At 36.8% G+C, this 19,281-nt stretch overlaps 1 protein-coding gene across 1 annotated transcript in view; it reads right to left on the reverse strand.

The window, feature by feature from the left end:
- The window catches only part of PRKDC (protein kinase, DNA-activated, catalytic subunit), a 2,064,551-nt gene that overhangs the window by 2,005,752 nt on the left and 39,518 nt on the right, over positions 1-19,281 (reverse strand). The window contains 4 exon segments of the mRNA XM_053715028.1: positions 2,289-2,446; positions 7,265-7,295; positions 7,400-7,455; positions 14,688-14,787. Of these exon segments, the coding sequence (XP_053571003.1) occupies positions 2,289-2,446; positions 7,265-7,295; positions 7,400-7,455; positions 14,688-14,787 (345 nt within the window).

A 19,281-nucleotide genomic window follows, 5' to 3' on the forward strand; every position in this document is an offset into this window, starting at 1 on the left:
GTCTTATTTAGTAAGACCCTCATATACATTAATTTTTAAATTTTATCCACTCAGGTGATAGTGTTCTATAAATAATATAAAGGAAAATAATTTTAGATATTGACATATAATGAGTATTGATGTTATTAATTAATGTTTTTAAAAAAACCTGCACTGAATTCATTATATGTTTGTCACTGATTGATATTTATAATTTTTATTTTATTTATTTTTTATAGGATCACTTGGCATTTGTCCCTAAGAAGATAGATTGTAGAGTCTTGTCACATATATTTTGTAACACAATTTTTGTAACAATGAATTTTGTATGGAATGTATTTTTACATGTAGTACCCAATTTTTACCACTAGAGGACGTTATGTATGCATGTATCACAATTGTTTGGCGCCACTGTGGCTATTTAAAACACTGCTTTATTCACTTAAAGGGACAGTCTACACCAGAATTGTTATTGTTTTATAAGATAGATAATCCCTTGTTTACCCATTCCCTAGTTTTGCATAACCAACACAGTTATATTTATATATTTTTTACCTCTGTGATTATCTTGTATCTAAGCCTCTGCAGACTGCCCCTTTATTTGTTCTTTTGACAGACTTGCAGTTTAACCAATCAGTGATGGCTCCCAGGTAACTTCACGTGCACAAGCACAGTGTTATCTATATGAAAAACATGAACTAACACCCTCTAGTGGTGAAAAACCTGTTAAAATGCATTTTTAAGAGACGGCCTTCAAGGTCTAAGAAATTAGCATATGAACCTCCTAAGTTAAGCTTTCAACTAAGAATACCAAGAGAACAAAGAAAAATTGGTGATAAAAGTAAATTGGAAAATTGTTTAAAATTACATGCCCTATCTGAATCATGAAAGTTTTTTTTGGACTAGACTGTCCCTTTAATGTCATGCTTGATAAAGGGCTTATTGCAAGCCCGAAACGTTGCTGTATTGCTGTATTGGACCCTGTGAAAAATAAAAAGTCACTTTGCTCACTTTAAGCTGGAGATTGCTCTTTATTTGAAGGTACATGTGACCACAGAACCGCCTGATGTAGCAGAACGCGGAAGTGAATTACACACACATGCTGGAGGTCCCTGTGGAGCATTAGCTCACCGAAGATCCAAGAAAGCAAACAGACCCCCTGCAGCCGCTGAAATTTAGTGCCACCAGCACTGGTTTGCATCCTCTATAACACGAGCACAGACCACAAAGGTACTCCTCTAGACGCAGAGAGAATAATAAGCAGGTATCATTCGGCTCTAGCAGCCGCATCGACTATATTGTGATTTAAAAGCTGATCAGTACACCTCTTTTAAACTTTCTTTTTTTTTTTGGCAGTACGTACCTTAAACATGACTATTTCTGATAATTATTTTTTATCCACATTTTTCACGGATAGTTTTTTATCACGGACGTCCAGTGAAGTGCTTATACATTTTATATCATTTTATATTATTTGTATTTTGTTTTTTCCATGGCCATTGTATGTTGTGTTTTAGTAACATTATAAGTCTTGTTTCATCATTGAATTTTATGTATAGTTCAGTGTACATTTTATTGTAGAATTTAATTTATTGTGCTCCTGTGCAAACGTATCCAGATACACCATGTCATATGCTGTAAGCCTAATTCTTAGGCTTTATTTGTTTGGTTTAATTCTGAGTGAATACTTAATCAGCAAGGCTTACTTTCTACTCATTGTCATTTATTCCAATTTATTGTAATTTATTGAACTCTACTTCTACATTGTATAGGTTATTATTTTTGGGTTATTTTCCTGTATATACTATTTTGTATTTTTGTCGTATGACCATTTATATAGCTATATCCTTTCTCCCTAGCTTTTAGCGCCAGTACCCCTGCTTTGTTTTTTAATTTCTAATTCTGGGGCCTGTTTGAGGGAGCCCTCCCATACTCTGCATTAGGGTGTTCTATAGCGCCAGCTCTTCCTTTGTTACCAATTCCTGCCATATATAGTGAGACAAGCAGAAGTAGGCCCCTGGCAGCAATGACTTACACCCAGTGTCTTTATGGGGCAATGTAAAGCTCTCCACAAAAGCAATGATTAAAAAAACAGTTTTAAGTATTTATCTATGATATTATAGATTGTAATACAAAAGCACTACAATAACAATAATAAACAATGTTAAAGAGAAAATAATTTGTAAGATTTTAATACAGTAGTTTTAATTATACTGTACCACAATTATTTGTCACATTTGCCATTAAAACTGGATACACAGATCAAACTGTGGAAGATGTAAAAATTATATTAATAGTTAAAAGAATACCTGTTTAAGGAAGGAGTCCAAGGCAGAAAATCCAAGTTTTTTCATATCAGGATTTGTGTGGCCAGACCATTTGGACAATATATCAAAAACAGAGCGGTAGTTGTCCGTGAGATAAGTACTAAACTGAGAGGCGTGTAAGGACAGCAATTGTAAACCAGCTGCAATAAAAAAAAACATACAAATTAAAAAACAACATTCTAAATGCCCTTTTAAGAAGAATTTCAAAGGATAAACATAATATAATTTAAAAATGCAGTAATTTTTTTTATTTTTTTGTGCAATTTGCAGTGGTCTTCCCCCACTCCTGCCTTGTATCATAGTCCATTCACAAAACAGTGAATGCACATTATGCCCGCTTATAATACAAAATAGTACTTTGAATGAGCTATGAGAAAATAAAACAACATGGCAGCACTATTTCATGCCATTTAGTTTTCTAGACGGCTACCTAGGTATCTCTTCAATAAAGAATACCATGGGAACTAAGCAAATGTTATAATAAAAGTAAATTTGAAAAAAAAAAATAATTGTATGCTCTGTCTGAATCACAAAATATATTTTTTTCATATTACTTTAAAATGGAATGTAATAATAATAATATGGATTAAGTAGGATAGTATTTTGGATGTGTAATTCATTAGAGTATTAATCTTAGCACTACCGACTCTGCATGTCTATGTGTTTAACCCCTGCAGAGAACTGCTGGTCCTGAGCATACATGGCCAATAAGTCAATCATCACCAGCAGTCACACAACTGGTTCCCTGTCCATGTGCAGTTTTCTGTGGCTCCCGAGAGTTAATTTGACTGTTACACTATTAATGCCCAAGAGTTTGTCCAATACATTAATAGTAACCAGTTCAACCTCACGTTTACAGAGAAGATTTCTAAGGATCAAATTAAATTCCTGGATATTGAGCTTTTCATTGCTCATAAGTACAAGTCAGTTATGGTGAGAAATTATAGGAAACCAACTGACTGTAATGGCTTTTTAAATGCCAAAAGTGGACATATGAGCAATTGGAAGAGGAATATCCCATTCGGACAGTTCCACGGGATTCGGCGGAATTGCACAAAATTGGAAGATTATAATAGGGAAGCAGATGTACTGCAAAACAATTTTTTGAAAAAGAATATGATAGGGATTTGGTTCTGGAAGCTAGGGAGAAAAATGCCAGCTGTCAACGCAGTAGTTTGCTCCAATCATCTACTCAGAAGGAAGTTAATCTAAGTGATACTACCACGAATACAGTTAGATTTATTACCACCTATAGCGAGTGGACAGGGTTCATTAAAAAGATTATTCATAAAACATTGGGATATAGGCTGACCCATTGTTAAGGGGGGTTATTGAGGACAAGCCGCATATAGTATTAAAAAAAACTCAGAAACTTAAAAAATATTTTTGCTCCGTCTAAGTTAAAAATACCCTCTGCAGATATTTTAAAAAGTCTGGCACGTTGGATCAATGGGTCACGGGGAGACCAGGAACATATAAATCTGGTCGCAGCAATTGCTGCATGTGTGCACACCTATGGAATAGAGATTCCATTTGGAATTGGAATCCCACAAAAGTGTACCCATAAAAAGTAGAGGTAACTGTCATTCCACATTTGTGATTTATGGCCTCACTTGCGGCTGTGGCAGACTTTACATAGGCAGGACAAAACGGAAAATTAAGATGCAGTGTTACGAACACATAAATAATATTGAAATAGGGTTAAAGACACATAGTGTGTCTGAGCATTTCAAGATTCACCATAAACAGGATCCTAGCAGTTTACATATTAGTATTCTTGAGGTTGTACTACCAGGGAAAAATCCACACTAGAGGTTAATATCATTAAGACAGAAAGAAACTAGGTGGATTCAAGAATTGGAGAGCCTTACCCCTAAAGGACTATACATTGACCTCGACTTACAAGCTTTTATGTTGTAACTGCTTTATGCCTCTATATGCTTATAAATTGGGAAAGTTCTCTAGTGAGACCCCACGCCAGACTAAATAGTAGTTAAGTTGGGCTGTTTTAGGGCTAAATAGGGCAAGTAGCATTTTTAGTTAGATTTATTTATTTATTTCTGTTCCCAGTAGGATAGATATATGGGGGATACGTATTTTTATAAGTTGTAATAATTTTAAAATTTTTAAATATATTTTCTAATATATTACAAATCTAAGTAACAAAAACTGATGGCATAAAAATAGCAATATAGCAACAAATAGAGTCAGAAGATATAAGATTACTATGGACGCCATACATATAAAGATTGTTTGCCTTATATTAGGTTCAACTATAATATATGGTGTATTCATGCCATGATGTTTAAAAGGGATTGTATTTATGAATATTGTGAATATTATGGATATTATCAAGTTTTATGTTTTAGGTTATAAATGTATTGATGTGTGTTTTTTATATTATGTATTATATTATGTATTATTAGGCTTTTTAGGTGCTGTAGCGTTGTTATGTCTCACAAAGGACTCTAGAATAACAATAGTAGATTATTATGCACACCCCTAATCAGTCATGGGCTGTCAAAGTAAAGGATGACAGATACACATAGCTAGGGGGTGTGTATGAGTCTACAGCTTGTATCATTAGGTGTCATAGGAAGGGGTGAAGCTACGGACTATATTTAAGGAAGAGGATCTTCTTACGTACTTTATCAGTATCCAGTGTCTTGAAAAAGTCAGCATAAGTCGGACAAAACGCGTAGACGAGGACGGCTTACAGATAATCAATCGCTTTTAAACAAGAATCCTTTGTGTTTACCAGTATAACGCAGTGCTGGATGCCTGACTTTCTACCTGGAGCCGCATACTTGCTTTCAAGGCTTTTTTACTTCTTATGTCTTGCAAGTGTAATCGATTTTATGCCCAAATAAAGTTGTTATACGTTTCACTTTAAATCGTGGATGCGCTCTTCTGTTCTTCTATTTTCCAGTTTATCGTTGCCTGACCACTCCTTAGTGCTCAGTGAATTTGTAAGCAGCACCATCGATTCACCGCAACGGGAGAGTTATTCCTCAACTGGGGAAGCCGATACTACAAATAGAGTTTTTTTACCCATACTCCCAGAGTCATGAAAGTACGTTTTTGTCAGTGGGTCTTTAGTATGAGATCCTAAATCCTTGATAAAATACACATTTTATATATAACAACAAGAGAGTTTTTCCTGTGGGACTATTATTTATCCCCTTTGTGTATCTAAATATATCCATATATACTCAAGACAAGTATAGGCAAGAGCGTATTTGCCAAGCATTGATTGAATTTAGCATATTATACTGTTATTATATTTTTATTTTTTTGTGCATATTATTGAGCTTTCAGTTAGCACAGATTAAGATTTGTTTGTCATTTTTTGGAGACTTACAGAGCTGGTACTGTTAAAACTACATAAACTGTCGCATTAAAGCATGTCATTTTTGCACTACAACATTATCAATTTCTGTGTGGACCCATGCTGAGTGAACACATTTTTTTCTTATAAAGGAATTTGAAAAAGGATCTGTTCATACTTGGATCTCATTTGGGAACTGGCTACTTTGTATTTTAAGCTGCTGCATATGTGTTCCAGACAAGCATAGGTTAAGTAATTTCACTACGTGTCACTTCTGGGCAGCCAATGGAAGTAAAATACTGCTTTATACTTGTTGTGTGGATGACCAAATAATATTGAGCTGGATTTGGGGAGCAAATGGTCACTCTCCGATTTATATTTTAAATATAGATTGTATATAAAAGTCTGTACAAAAGTAATGTCAGCAGTCATTGCTCTTAAAGCGACATGAAGCCAATTGTTTTCTTTTATGATTCAGACAAAGCATAACATTTTAACAACTTTCAAATGTACTTCTATTATCATATTTTCTTCATTTTCTGGGTATCATTTATTGAAAAACAGGGACTTAAGCTCTGGAACGTGCATGTGTCTGGAGCACTACGTGGCAGCAATTTTACAAGAATGCTATCCATTTACAAGAGAAATATATCACAGCACTATTTCCTGCCGTGTAGTGCTCTAGACACCTACCTAGGTATCTTTCCAAAAAATAATACCATGGGAACTAAGAAAATTAGACAATAGAAGTAAATTGTATTTTTTTTTATGCTCTGTCTGAGTCACAAAAGAAAATATTTGGGTTTCATATCCCTTTAATAAAAATAATATTCTGGCGATGTTTTGAGGCAAACATAACCACTTTCTTGAGACAAAGAAAATGACGTATTATATAAAAATGCCTGTGAATTTATAAAAGTTTGTTCAGAGAATAAAATTATTTCTTTTATACTATAACTGTTATATGTAATGCAGGACACAACCATGTTAAAGGGGCAGTAAACCTAGAAAATAATGTTATATAATTCTGAACATAGTCCAGAATTATATAACATTATCTTAGCCAAACTTTATTCAACATAATATTGCCGGTGAAATTTGCTTGAAAAAATAAATAAAAATAAAAAAAAGGGTTTTTAGACCGCCGCTCTTGCTCTACTGAGCGGGTCTGGTTTTCCTCCTGAGCGCATCTGGGCAGCTGTCTAGTCACAGACCGGCCCAATCGCGCCATGACACTCAATGCAGCTCACTCCTGCTCGGTCTAATAGCGGGAGCGATCTGCATTGAGTGTAATGGTGCGATCAGGCCGGGCTGTGACTAGACAGCTGCCCAGACCCGCTCAGGGGAAAAACCAGACCCGCTCAGTAGAGCACGAGCAGCGGTCTGAAAAACCCTTTTTTTTTAATCAAATTTCACCGGCAAAATTAAGTTGAATAAAGTTTGGCTAAGATAATGTTATATAATTCTGCACTATGTGCAGAATTATATAACATTATTTTCTATGTTTACTGCCCCTTTAATACAGTTTCTTATTAAATGATGTTTTTCTATTAAATATATATTTAAAATTGTATTTCCAAGCCCTTTTAATTCAACGGAGTTGAATTCAAAAATAAAAATGTAACCTCACCTGAAGGAACTGCATATCTCTTGAGATCGACCTGAAACAAAAGTTTTTCTTGTCAATAAAAAAAAATAGTGCAGTTTTATAACTACATACACTAACTAACTACATACATAAACATAATAATAAACATTATTTTACCTGAGGGTTTATTGCCTTCACTGTAAAGTCAAAGATCTCTTTGGATGTTTTAGCATCTGAGAAAAACAAATTGTTAAAATCCTCAACAAACCAAAACATAACAGTTAAATAAAAATGAATAAGCAGGTTTAAATAAATCCAGGCTGAATGGAACATATATGTCAAGTGCATTAATAGTTATAGATTTAAAACCACAACATAAAGCAAAAATGAATATCACCAAATGATATGGTCTAATTCAGATTTTAAACAATTTTCCAATATGCTTTTATCATCAAATTTGCATGCTCTCTTGGTATTCTCTGAAAGCTAAACCTAGGTAGGCTCAAGCTGATTTCTACGCCGTTGAAGGCCGCCTCTTATCTCAGTGTATTTTGAGTTTTTAACAGACATTGCAAGTTCATGTGTGCAATATAGAGAACATTGTGCTTACTCCCGTGGAGTTATTTATGAGTCAGCACTGATTGGCTAAAATGCAAGTCTGTCAAAATAACTAAGATAAGGGGACAGTCTGCAGAGGCTTAGATACAAGGTAATCACAGAGGTAAAATGTATATTAATATAACATTGTTAGTTATGCAAAACTGGGAAATAGGTGATAAAGGGATTATCTTTCTTTTTCAACAAAAAATGTTCAAGTAGACTGTCCCTTTAATTTGCAGGTGTCAATCCAGCCTTGTTATTGGAACAGACAAGGTTTCCTTTTTGTTATCAAAGTTTGCATTGTATAGTAGTATATCATCACCTCTGCTGAGGCCAATTAGGGGTATTATAAATTATTTGTTTATATGGCAAAGATAACATACAGAGCTATAGTTTAATAATAATACCAATAAAATTAGTTGAGAAAATAAAAATCTTCATATGAGTGCCATGGCTACCCTTTGTTTACCACAGTAGCAAGTCCAGACTGGTTGCTCCAAATAAGGTAAGTGGTGGGTGGAGTTTGTCTATTGAAAAATAATTGCAGTAAACAAGGTGTTAAAAAATAAAAAAACAAGCACACACATTAATCTAGCAGGTTATTTTAAAACCTTGTAATTAAAAACAGAATTTATGCTTACCTGATAAATTACTTTCTCCAACGGTGTGTCCGGTCCACGGCGTCATCCATTACTTGTGGGAAATGTTCTCCCCCACAGGGAAAGGCAAGGAGAGCACACAGCAAGAGCTGTCCATATAGCTCCCCCTCTGGCTCCGCCCCCCAGTCATTTCGACCGACGGTTAGGAGAAAAAGGAGAAACTATAGGGTGCCGTGGTGACTGTAGTGTATAAAGAAAAAAAATTTCAACCTGATTAAAAAAACCAGGGCGGGCCGTGGACCGGACACACCGTTGGAGAAAGTAATTTATCAGGTAAGCATAAATTCTGTTTTCTCCAACATTGGTGTGTCCGGTCCACGGCGTCATCCATCACTTGTGGGAACCAATACCAAAGCTTTAGGACACGGATGAAGGGAGGGAGCAAATCAGGTTACCTAAACAGAAGGCACCACGGCTTGCAAAACCTTTCTCCCAAAAACAGCCTCCGAAGAAGCAAAAATATCAAATTTGTAGAATTTGGCAAAAGTGTGCAGAGAAGACCAAGTCGCTGCCTTACATATCTGGTCAACAGAAGCCTCGTTCTTATAGACCCATGTGGAAGCCACAGCCCTAGTAGAGTGAGCTGTGATACGGTCAGGAGGCTGCCGTCCGGCAGTCTCATAAGCCAAGCGGATAATGCTTTTCAGCCAGAAAGAGAGAGAGGTAGCAGTAGCTTTTTGACCTCTCCTCTTACCAGAGTAAACGACAAACAAGGATGAGGTTTGTCTAAAATCTTTTGTTGCTTCTAAATAGAACTTTAAAGCACGAACAACATCTAAATTGTGTAATAAACGTTCCTTCTTTGAAACTGGATTCGGACATAAAGAAGGAACAACTATTTCCTGGTTGATGTTCTCGTTGGAAACAACTTTTGGAAGAAAACCAGGCTTAGTACGCAAAACAACCTTATCTGAATGGAACACCAGATAGGGTGGATCACACTGCAAAGCAGATAATTCAGAAACTCTTCTAGCAGAAGAAATAGCAACCAAAAACAGAACTTTCCAAGATAGTAACTTAATATCTATGGAATGTAAAGGTTCAAACGGAACCCCTTGAAGAACTGAAAGAACTAAATTTAGACTCCAAGGAGGAGTCATGGGTCTGTAAACAGGCTTGATTCTAACCAAAGCCTGAACAAAAGCTTGTACATCTGGCAAAGCTGCCAGTCATTTGTGCAACAAGACGGATAATGCAGAAATCTGTCCTTTTAGAGAACTAGCTGACAATCCTTTATCCAAACCTTCTTGGAGAAAGGAGAGAATCTTTGGAATTTTAATCTTACTCCAGGAGAATCCTTTGGATTCACACCAACAGATATATTTTTTCCATATTTTATGGTAAATCCTTCTAGTCACAGGTTTTCTGGCTTGGACCAGAGTATCAATCACAGAATTTGAAAACCCACGCTTGGATAAAATCAAGCGTTCAATTTCCAAGCAGTCAGCTGCAGAGAAACTAGATTGGGATGTTCGAATGGACCTTGTACTAGAAGGTCCTGTCTCAAAGGTAGCTTCCATCGTGGAGCCGATGACATATTCACCAGGTCTGCATACCAAGTCCTGCGTGGCCACGCAGGAGCTATCAGAATCACCGAGGCATTCTCCTGTTTGATCCTGGCTATGAGCCTGGGGAGGAGAGGAAACAGTGGAAACACATATGCTAGGTTGAACGACCAAGGCACCACTAATGCATCCACTAGAGTCGCCTTGGGATCCCTGGATCTGGACCCGTAGCAAGGAATCTTGAAGTTCTGACGGGACGCCATTAGATCCATGTCTGGAATGCCCCATAATTGGGTTAACTGAACAAAGACCTCCGGATGGAGTTCCCACTCCCCCGGATGGAAAGTCTGACGACTCAAATAGTCCGCCTCCCAGTTGTCTACTCCTGGGATGTGAATAGCAGATAGATGGCAGGAGTGATTCTCTGCCCATTGGATTATCTTGGTTACTTCCTTCATTGCTAGGGAACTCTTTGTTCCCCCCTGATGATTGATGTACGCAACAGTCGTTATGTTGTCCGACTGAATCTTATGAACCTGGCTTCCGCTAGCTGAGGCCAAGCCAGGAGCGCATTGAATATAGCTCTTAGTTCCAAAAATGTTTATCGGGAGAAGCGACTCTTCCCGCGACCATAGGCCTTGAGCTTTCAGAGAGTCCCAGACCGCGCCCCACCCCAAGAGGCTGGCGTCGGTCGTGACGATGACCGACTCCGGTCTGCGGAAACTCATTCCCTGAGACAGGTGATCCTGGGTCAACCACCAGAGAAGTGAGTCCCTGGTTACCTGGTCTACTTGAATTTGGGGAGACAAGTCTGTATAGTCCCCATTCCACTGATTGAGCATGCACAGCTGTAATGGTCTTAGATGAATTCGAGCAAAAGGAACCGCATCCATTGCTGCGACCATTAGTCCTATTACTTCCATGCATTGAGCTATGGAGGGTTGAGGAATAGAGTGAAGAACTCGACAAGCTTTTAGAAGCTTTGTCTTTCTGACATCTGTGAGAAAGATCTTCATTTCCACAGAATCTATTATTGTTCCCAGAAAAGGAACCCTTGTGGACGGGGACAGTGAACTTTTTTCTATGTTCACTTTCCACCCGTGAGATCTGAGAAAAGCCAACACAATGTCTGTATGAGCCCTCGCTTTGGAAAGAGACGACGCTTGGATTAGGATGTCGTCTAGATAAGGTGCTACAGCGATGCCCCTCGGTCTTAGGACCGCTAGAAGGGACCCTAGCACCTTTGTGAAAATTCTGGGAGCGGTGGCTAAACCGAATGGAAGAGCCACAAACTGGTAATGTTTGTCCAGAAAGGCGAACCTCAGGAACTGATGATGAGATTTGTGGATTGGGATATGCAGATACGCATCCTTCAGATCCACGGTAGTCAAAAATTGACCCTGCTGGATTGTTGGTAAGATTGTCCGAATGGTTTCCATCTTGAAGGATGGAACTCTGAGGAACTTGTTTAATATCTTTAAATCCAGAATTGGCCTGAAAGTTCCCTCTTTTTGGGAACCACAAACAGGTTTGAGTAAAACCCTAGACCTTGTTCCCCGAAGGGGACTGGGTTTATCACTCCCATCTTTGATAGGTCTCTTACACAATGTAAGAATGCCTGTTTCTTTATCTTCACTTTTCTGTTATAGAGTAAATAGTACAAGCCAGCACTATTTTAAAATAACAAACTCTTGATAGAAGAATAAAAAACTACAACTAACACCACAAACTCCTCGCCATCCCCGTGGTAGATGCTACTTGTTCAGAGCGGCAAGAAGAATGACTGGGGGGCGGAGCCAGAGGGGGAGCTATATGGACAGCTCTTGCTGTGTGCTCTCCTTGCCTTTCCCTGTGGGGGAGAACATTTCCCACAAGTAATGGATGACGCCGTGGACCGGACACACCAATGTTGGAGAAAAGGAGTTTATGGGCGGCAGAACGCATCTCAATGAAGTTATCGACTTGAGTATAGTTTTCATTGATACTTCCTCTAAAATATTAAGATTAGTGGGATATATCTTACACATCTGAAAGTTGGAAACCTGTTTACAATACGGACAGACTGCAAGAGTGGAAACCCTGATCGCGACCCTGACCTATGCTCTTCAGGAGCGCCACATGACTCAGGCCTGTATTTTATTTCTAGTGAAATACCACGTGTCTAAGGCTGCCGCAATTCATCCTCCCCCAGACACCTGGGTTACAGAAGTACAGAGATACTTCCACGCTCAATACCTACATATATACACTAATAACAGATATTCCCAACATGGAGAATTTGATCCTATTGTAAGTTATAGATCTTCTCACCAACTTCTAAGAGTCCTTTGCAGAGTCCATACGATCAGCATTTAACCATCCTGTCACTAATCCACTCACTGAGACTCCCCGGATTGCCTATGCTAGCAAACAAGATGACAACGGTGGTGCCCTGGGGCCCCGGCACTCATCGTCTAACATAACCTTGGATATTCGTCCACAGAAGGGAAAGACACCAATCCTATGCAATCTAGATGTGAGGTCTCCATCACTCACCTTCGAGGCGAGCTACAGTGAAGCAATTCCCCGCTGTTTATGCTGCAGATACAGGATTGACTGCAATGTTCCCCCCAGATACCAGGAGGGACTTGTGCAATGTGGCAGCGAACCGCACAAAATTCGTTGCCCTCAGGGAGAAGACAACATTACCAGACTCCCTTGGGACATTGGTACTAGACTTTAGTGATCCTTCGATATGGAATAGGGAGCAGAAAGTGCAGCGGGTTAAGTGTTGCCCTGAAATTAAATGGGACTTTTCCTACCTGGGATTGTCATCTGGACTAGACATGGAGACCTTGCTGTCTGGAGCGCCATGTTTGGCAGTCAGGAGAAACATTATGTATTTGATCGGCTATACTCGTATAGACGTCTTTGCCTCCACTGACTGTTTCAGAACATTTCCCTTCTCTCTCCATAGAGATATTTCAGAGTACGGAGCCATCAGGTCTGGAGTGGGGTAACATAGCTATACCGACTCCATAACTCCATATTCCATAATTTGTTGGGACTTGCACACCAGTTAGATCTCTTTTTTTATTCTTTGATTTGACTATATGTTTATATGTTAATACATATATGTTAATATGTTAATACATGACTTTGCCTCAATGTAAGGATGCTTTGTCTATATAGTAGTGTTTGAGTTGGTCACATTCAGCTTCTAGTTAAACGAGATCGTATGCAATAATGTTTTATTAAATAAGGCTTGTTAAAGAGGTGCTTTAGGGGGCATGATCAACAGATATTGAGGTAACATAATATAGAGTAATACCTGCTCAATACATATTACTACTTGTTGAGATTGATTACATGCTTAGGTATAGGGTGACCTATAATTTGATTTGTGTGTAAGGATGCTTTTCTATTCATTGTTTTGGGCTGGGCTCCTATTTAACCTGACTCCTATGTATAACTGTTTTATTGTGTAATGTTTGGATGTAACCACAGACCAGGACAACGAGACATTATATATCCAGGATATTAACCCAAATTATTTAGCAACAAATAATAAAACACACATTTCTTATGTGAACCACATAAATTAACAAGATCCTGGATAGGAAGTAATAGGAGTGCTCATATGACTATATGTATAATATCTAAGACCCTTGACCATATAAGGAACGCTAAAGATCTCTAAGTAGCTGCAGGTTCACGCATAGTTCACAATAATGAAAGTACTTTAAGTTATTTTTTTTTCCTTTGGGAAAAATGGTACTATTGTCAATGCCCCTTTAAGTGTTTGAAACAGGCACAAAGCCATACCTCGATGAACATCGGTAGAAATCTCATTACCACTTCAGCAGACCCCTCCTTCTATTGTCTCTCTTTTCTCCATATACCATACTACATAGCCAATGCCTAGCGTTTATCTGTTATAACAGTTCAACCAATTTACTTGCTTATTTTAGGTTTTATTTTGAATCATATTCTCTTTGTATTAAGCCATATAAGACCCAAAAGAGGTCTCTTACCCCCTACCCTATACAGTTTATCATTACTAGTGGTCAAGGGTCCAAGAGTGACCCAATCTGTTTTCTTAGCAGTCATTCCCCAGCAAGAAAATCTGAGATTTATGGTACATTTCTGTGACATCCTTTTGTTTCCTTTAAAACAAGTTTTCATATGTATTGGACTATTTCTATGTAATATGTATGCAATGTTCACTATCCTTTTATTTTGTTTGTTTGAGAACCTTAATAAAATATAAATTATAAAAAAAAAAAAAGGACTTTATTGTCACTTTAACTGAGTTGCCGATCATCTGCTATGACAGTCAAGGGGTGGTTCTAGACCATAAAATTAAAGTGATAAAGGGTGTAGAATGGCACTAGTGATAGATATGGTTATCTATGACTTTTTAAGGCACACCATTCTCCATGATCTTTCTCCTTGACATGTAGGGTACTGAGAGATTCAGGGTGATACAATAATGAATAGAGTATCCACATGGAACTAATACTGGATAATATATTTTAGATCTATTTTTTTCATTATTTTTTTTTAATTATTATTCTAAGGATAGCTTTCTTATGTACAGTATTCTGTATGGGAAGCCGTGAGGGTCTTAAATGATTTAAATGTTTGTACAAAAATACTGTGGAGGGAAAAAAAAAATCTCTATTTACACCACCAAATACAACTACAATTATTTATATTTACCTTCTTCTACAGATTTAGTAAAATTAACTAAGAGAGCAGATAAACCCTTCAGACATCCAGCTACTACCGGAAATTTAGGTTCTCTAGTTGATGAGGTCATCTGAAAAGAAAAATAAATTAGATATCATAGCATAGTAGCATTTTATAGATGTGAGCATCTGCTAAATATCTGTCGCAGTCTTAAAGGGCCATGATGCCCAAATGTTTAAACACTTGAAATTGATGCAGCATAGCTGTAAAAAGCCGACTAGAAAATATCACCTGGACATCTCTATGTAAAAAAGAAATATATATTTTATCTCAAAATGTCCTAAGTATTCAAACCCCATTGCAAAGGACTTTAAGCAGCAAAATAAAAAAATCCTACAGCTGCCTTTTTCATAACAACTTACAAAGCCAATTATTTACTCACCACATTCTTTGTGTATGAGAGTGGCATTTATCATATTTAAGGTATATCATTTAGATATTCATTTGCTAATGAAATAGTTAAATTACAAAATGAGACATGGATTAGCAACTGCAAAATACTAGGCCGATTCTATTAAAAAAAAGTAATCCTAAAGTTGTTATCACACTGGAAAATTATTTAAACGGCTTTGACTCAATCAGAATCTCTAGTATATTGTATAGAAATGTCTAAACAACAAATTTGCACATAGCATTAGAATAAAATAATTTCACTTATTGCCAGCCTCTTATGGGGAATTGAAACCTAAACATTGTCTCATTTTTCAGAAAGAGCATGCAATTTTACATTTTCCAATTTACTTTTATTGTTTATCATTTCTCTTGGTATCCTTTGCTGAAAAGCATACCTAGGTAAGTTCAGGAACAGCAGTTCACAACTGGGAGCTGCTGATTAATGACTGCACATCTAAGCATTTTGCCATTACCTCATACGATTTGTACCCAGCTTCCAGCAATGCACTGCATTAGTATAGCATAAGAATAAAGTAAATTGGAGCGTTCTTTAAAATGATATGCTCTATCTGAATCCTGAAAGAAAAATGTTGGGTTTTATGCAGTGGTGGGGTTCAGTCTGTTGCAAACCTGTCCCTAACATTTCTCTGGTTTGCAAGAAATTGTGGTTTAGAGCTGCCATCTTCTTTAACACAGAGCAGCACCGCAGTTAAGCTGCAAACGCTGCTACTCCAAGTCCAGGGCCACAGCCAATGTACATCAGTTAGAGTACACGTTAGTTCTGAAATAGCATCACACAAGCTGGTTTCCAAACCACACCATAACTACAAAGAGCTGGGTGCAGCTGGGTGGCTTGATAGCTGAAAATTTGCAGTTTAAATGCAAGAAAGTAAGTTTCAGGTGAGTTGAATATTAAACATTTCCAGATTGTACTGTGAAATTGCTATATTGGTACAAAGATTATTAGTCATACTTAGACTTGGAATTTCTACTACTCCAAAATAGTGGAGCTGAATAACCTACGTTGCATAAAAGTTTAAAGAATTATATATAAATATCGATAATTATAATTTATTAAAAGACAAAAATACCTATCTTCCTTTTTTGTATGCTTACTTTTTTTTTTTTTAATCAATTCCCGAAAAAAATTTGAGGTGTTTAAATTTAGTTTTAACATTGCCATTTGCTGACATTAACAAGATTTAGTAATTTTATTGCTGAAAGTCATCTTTTGTCTGTATTATTTTGGTGTTGATATGTAAATGGATTAGGTCTGGATTTTAGATTTAATTATCTTATATATTCTCTAAACTGAATCATAAGTTCTTGGGGACTTTGTAGTATTATTTACATAATTTGTTATATAATTTCTATTAGAAACTGTAAATGCAAAAAAAATGTTTTTAAAAAGTTAAACCAGTGAGGCTGAAAGTGTAAAGGTTCTAACATCACAGCGCAAATTTCCTAACTTTGTCTTGTAGAGAAGTTAGAGAACCTGTTGATAAAATTTCTGAATCCCATAACTGGTTTTATTTCCTTTTAATCCTTTAAGGACACAGCTTTCAGTTTGCTCAATTGTTTTATGACGGAAAAATTCTGTCATATGTCCTTAAGAGGGAGGACAATTCTTTAAAACAATCTCTACTATTTTATTTTGACAGCATATAAGAACAAGATCCTGTCCATATTTTAGTCTAAAGTGTAAGCTTTAGGATAGACTTATACATACATATCCCAGTCCTTCATGAGTTCCCCAGTTATTTGTCTTCTACATGAAGGCTACTCCATTAACCAGCCACCCAGTGTTCTCTCTAAGGCCAGTTTTGTGTGTATCCAGCAGTGAACAGAACCATACCTTGAGCTCTGCATTGTGCAGGGTTTGCCAATTGCAGGGTGCGGTTCCCTAATTAACTGCTTCACTGCTGTGACGCTCACAAAACTCGCCTTTGAGGGAACACCGCAGCCACCCTTTCTGTAAAGAAGTGCATCTGCAAACTACTCCTGAACCAACTACCTTTCAACATGAGATCGTCACCTCTTGTTCTGGTATTGCTCATTTTGTGAAAAATGCCTTTATCCTTAGCTTCATGAAATACCTTAATATACTTGAAGATTTCTATTCTATCACCTTGCTACCTTATCCCCCTTAAAGGAAGATATTGCCAATCAAAATGTCTTCAGCTCATCATAGTAAGTGCTTTGTGAGCAGTTATCCTTCAGCTACTCTCTCTACTTTCATCTACATGGTAAAACAAAACAAAGCAAAGCAAAAGCCAATCAACATCATCACACTGGGCAAGGGGAGTTACTAGAGAGGTCTCAGGGGTCTCAAATGAGACAGAGCCCACACATCTAGGGGCTCTTCCGGCCCTTTGGTGGTAGTATCATTCCAACAGCGGTAGGGTTACAACAACAACAGCCCAATGCAGGGAGGCCAAGTGGTGCCTGGGTTCCATTTGCATCATGCATGACCTCATCACATTAAAAACAAAACAGAGTGTAAGTAAAGAGTATGATTTTTACTTTACAAGGTTGGTAGCATAGCAGCGTTGTTTTACAGAAAAACCTGCTGCCATATTTGGACTAACCAACCAAGGGGAAGGATAATTCAATGTCACAGAGAAGCAGCACCTCTTGTTACAGCTAGAAAAGGATCCATTGAAATGAGGGCTTCACCACAGCCTTTGCCCTGGGGCCCAGTGAGGTCTAGTTGTGTCCCTGCACTTGGTTTTACTTTGATCTTATGAGAACCTTCTAAATTCACTTCCATTATAAAATATACTTTGTTTTCTTGGCCTTCTTTGTTAAAAAAACATATGTACATATGGTCAGCAGCAGCAATGCACAACTGGGAGCTAGTTGGTGATTAGTGTCTATACACATTTGTCTCTTGTTGCTAGCTCACCAGATGTGCTCAGCTATCTCCCAGTAGTGCACTACTGCTCTGAAACTGATTAACTATGTGTTTAATCCCTTTGCAGGAGTCAAACACATAGTTATGTGCATGCAGCAGCGCAATAATAAAACAAACTAAATAAATGTGGGTTTCATAACCCTTTAATGGAGATTTGTCACTTATACCACATGTTTACAATTTAAAAGTAAACAAGGCCATAAACTTCAAATAGTCATTTGAAGTGCTACTAACCTACATAAATATATACAAACAAATCAATACAGGATGGATACAATTAAATGATTGTTATGATTGTTTTATATGTAAATAGGATTTTTTTATTTTTTTTAAATAAAATGATTTTTGAGGAAAAATCTATCTAAAGCTAGTTTCTATTTAGGTTACATTATAATCCATTTGTCCTGAAATAAGGATTTTTTTTTAATTATGTAGCATGGATCTGTATATTCAGAATACAAAATCACAAGGCTGTATATTTATGGCTGCAATGTTTTGCTTTAGTTTTTTTTTTTGTTTTGGATTTTTTTTTGTGGTAAATTAATTTAATCCATTCACAATGTCATGCTCTCCCAGCGGTTTCTGCAAGATTATATTGGTCATTTTTTTCTATCTAGAAGATATTAGCACATATGCTTGATTTTCTAGTTCTCAAAATTGTGAATTTGTGTGTGCAGAAATAACACGCCTCTTCTTCAGAGCAAAATGTCATAAAATAAACACGGAAAAGCAAGTGAAATTAAAGTGAAACCTAGAGTTATTGTTTAAGTTAAATAAAACTATTTAAATATTATTGAGGTAATGATGAATTTTCCCCTTCCAGTACAGCTGAAAAGTTGATCAAATATTAATTATTAACCAATTAAACCATAGACAGCTCACCTCCCATTAATTTCAGAATTATATATGTACAGTATTTCTAACAGTATAAAACTAAATCAGTATTTTTTCTAATAAAACTGGGCAAAAAATCTAAAAAGTATTATTTTAAAAATTAAAACTTTATGTAGAAAACCATATTTTAAATTGAGTCTGAGTAGTGATTTAAATTGTGGTTTAAATGGATTTGATTTGATTTAAATAAAATCCACACTGAATCAATATAAATATTGGATACATGAAAACAGAAATAGTCAGATTGCCAGCACTATTGTGTATTGGAAGTGGTAAACAAATAATGTGGGATAAAGTAGAGAGCTAAATGAAAAGCTTGGAATGCACATAGAAGCATACACTCCACATATGGTTGCCACCTCA

The sequence above is a fragment of the Bombina bombina genome, chromosome 5 (assembly GCF_027579735.1).
Source record: "Bombina bombina isolate aBomBom1 chromosome 5, aBomBom1.pri, whole genome shotgun sequence".
Classification (NCBI taxonomy): Eukaryota; Metazoa; Chordata; class Amphibia; order Anura; family Bombinatoridae; genus Bombina; species Bombina bombina.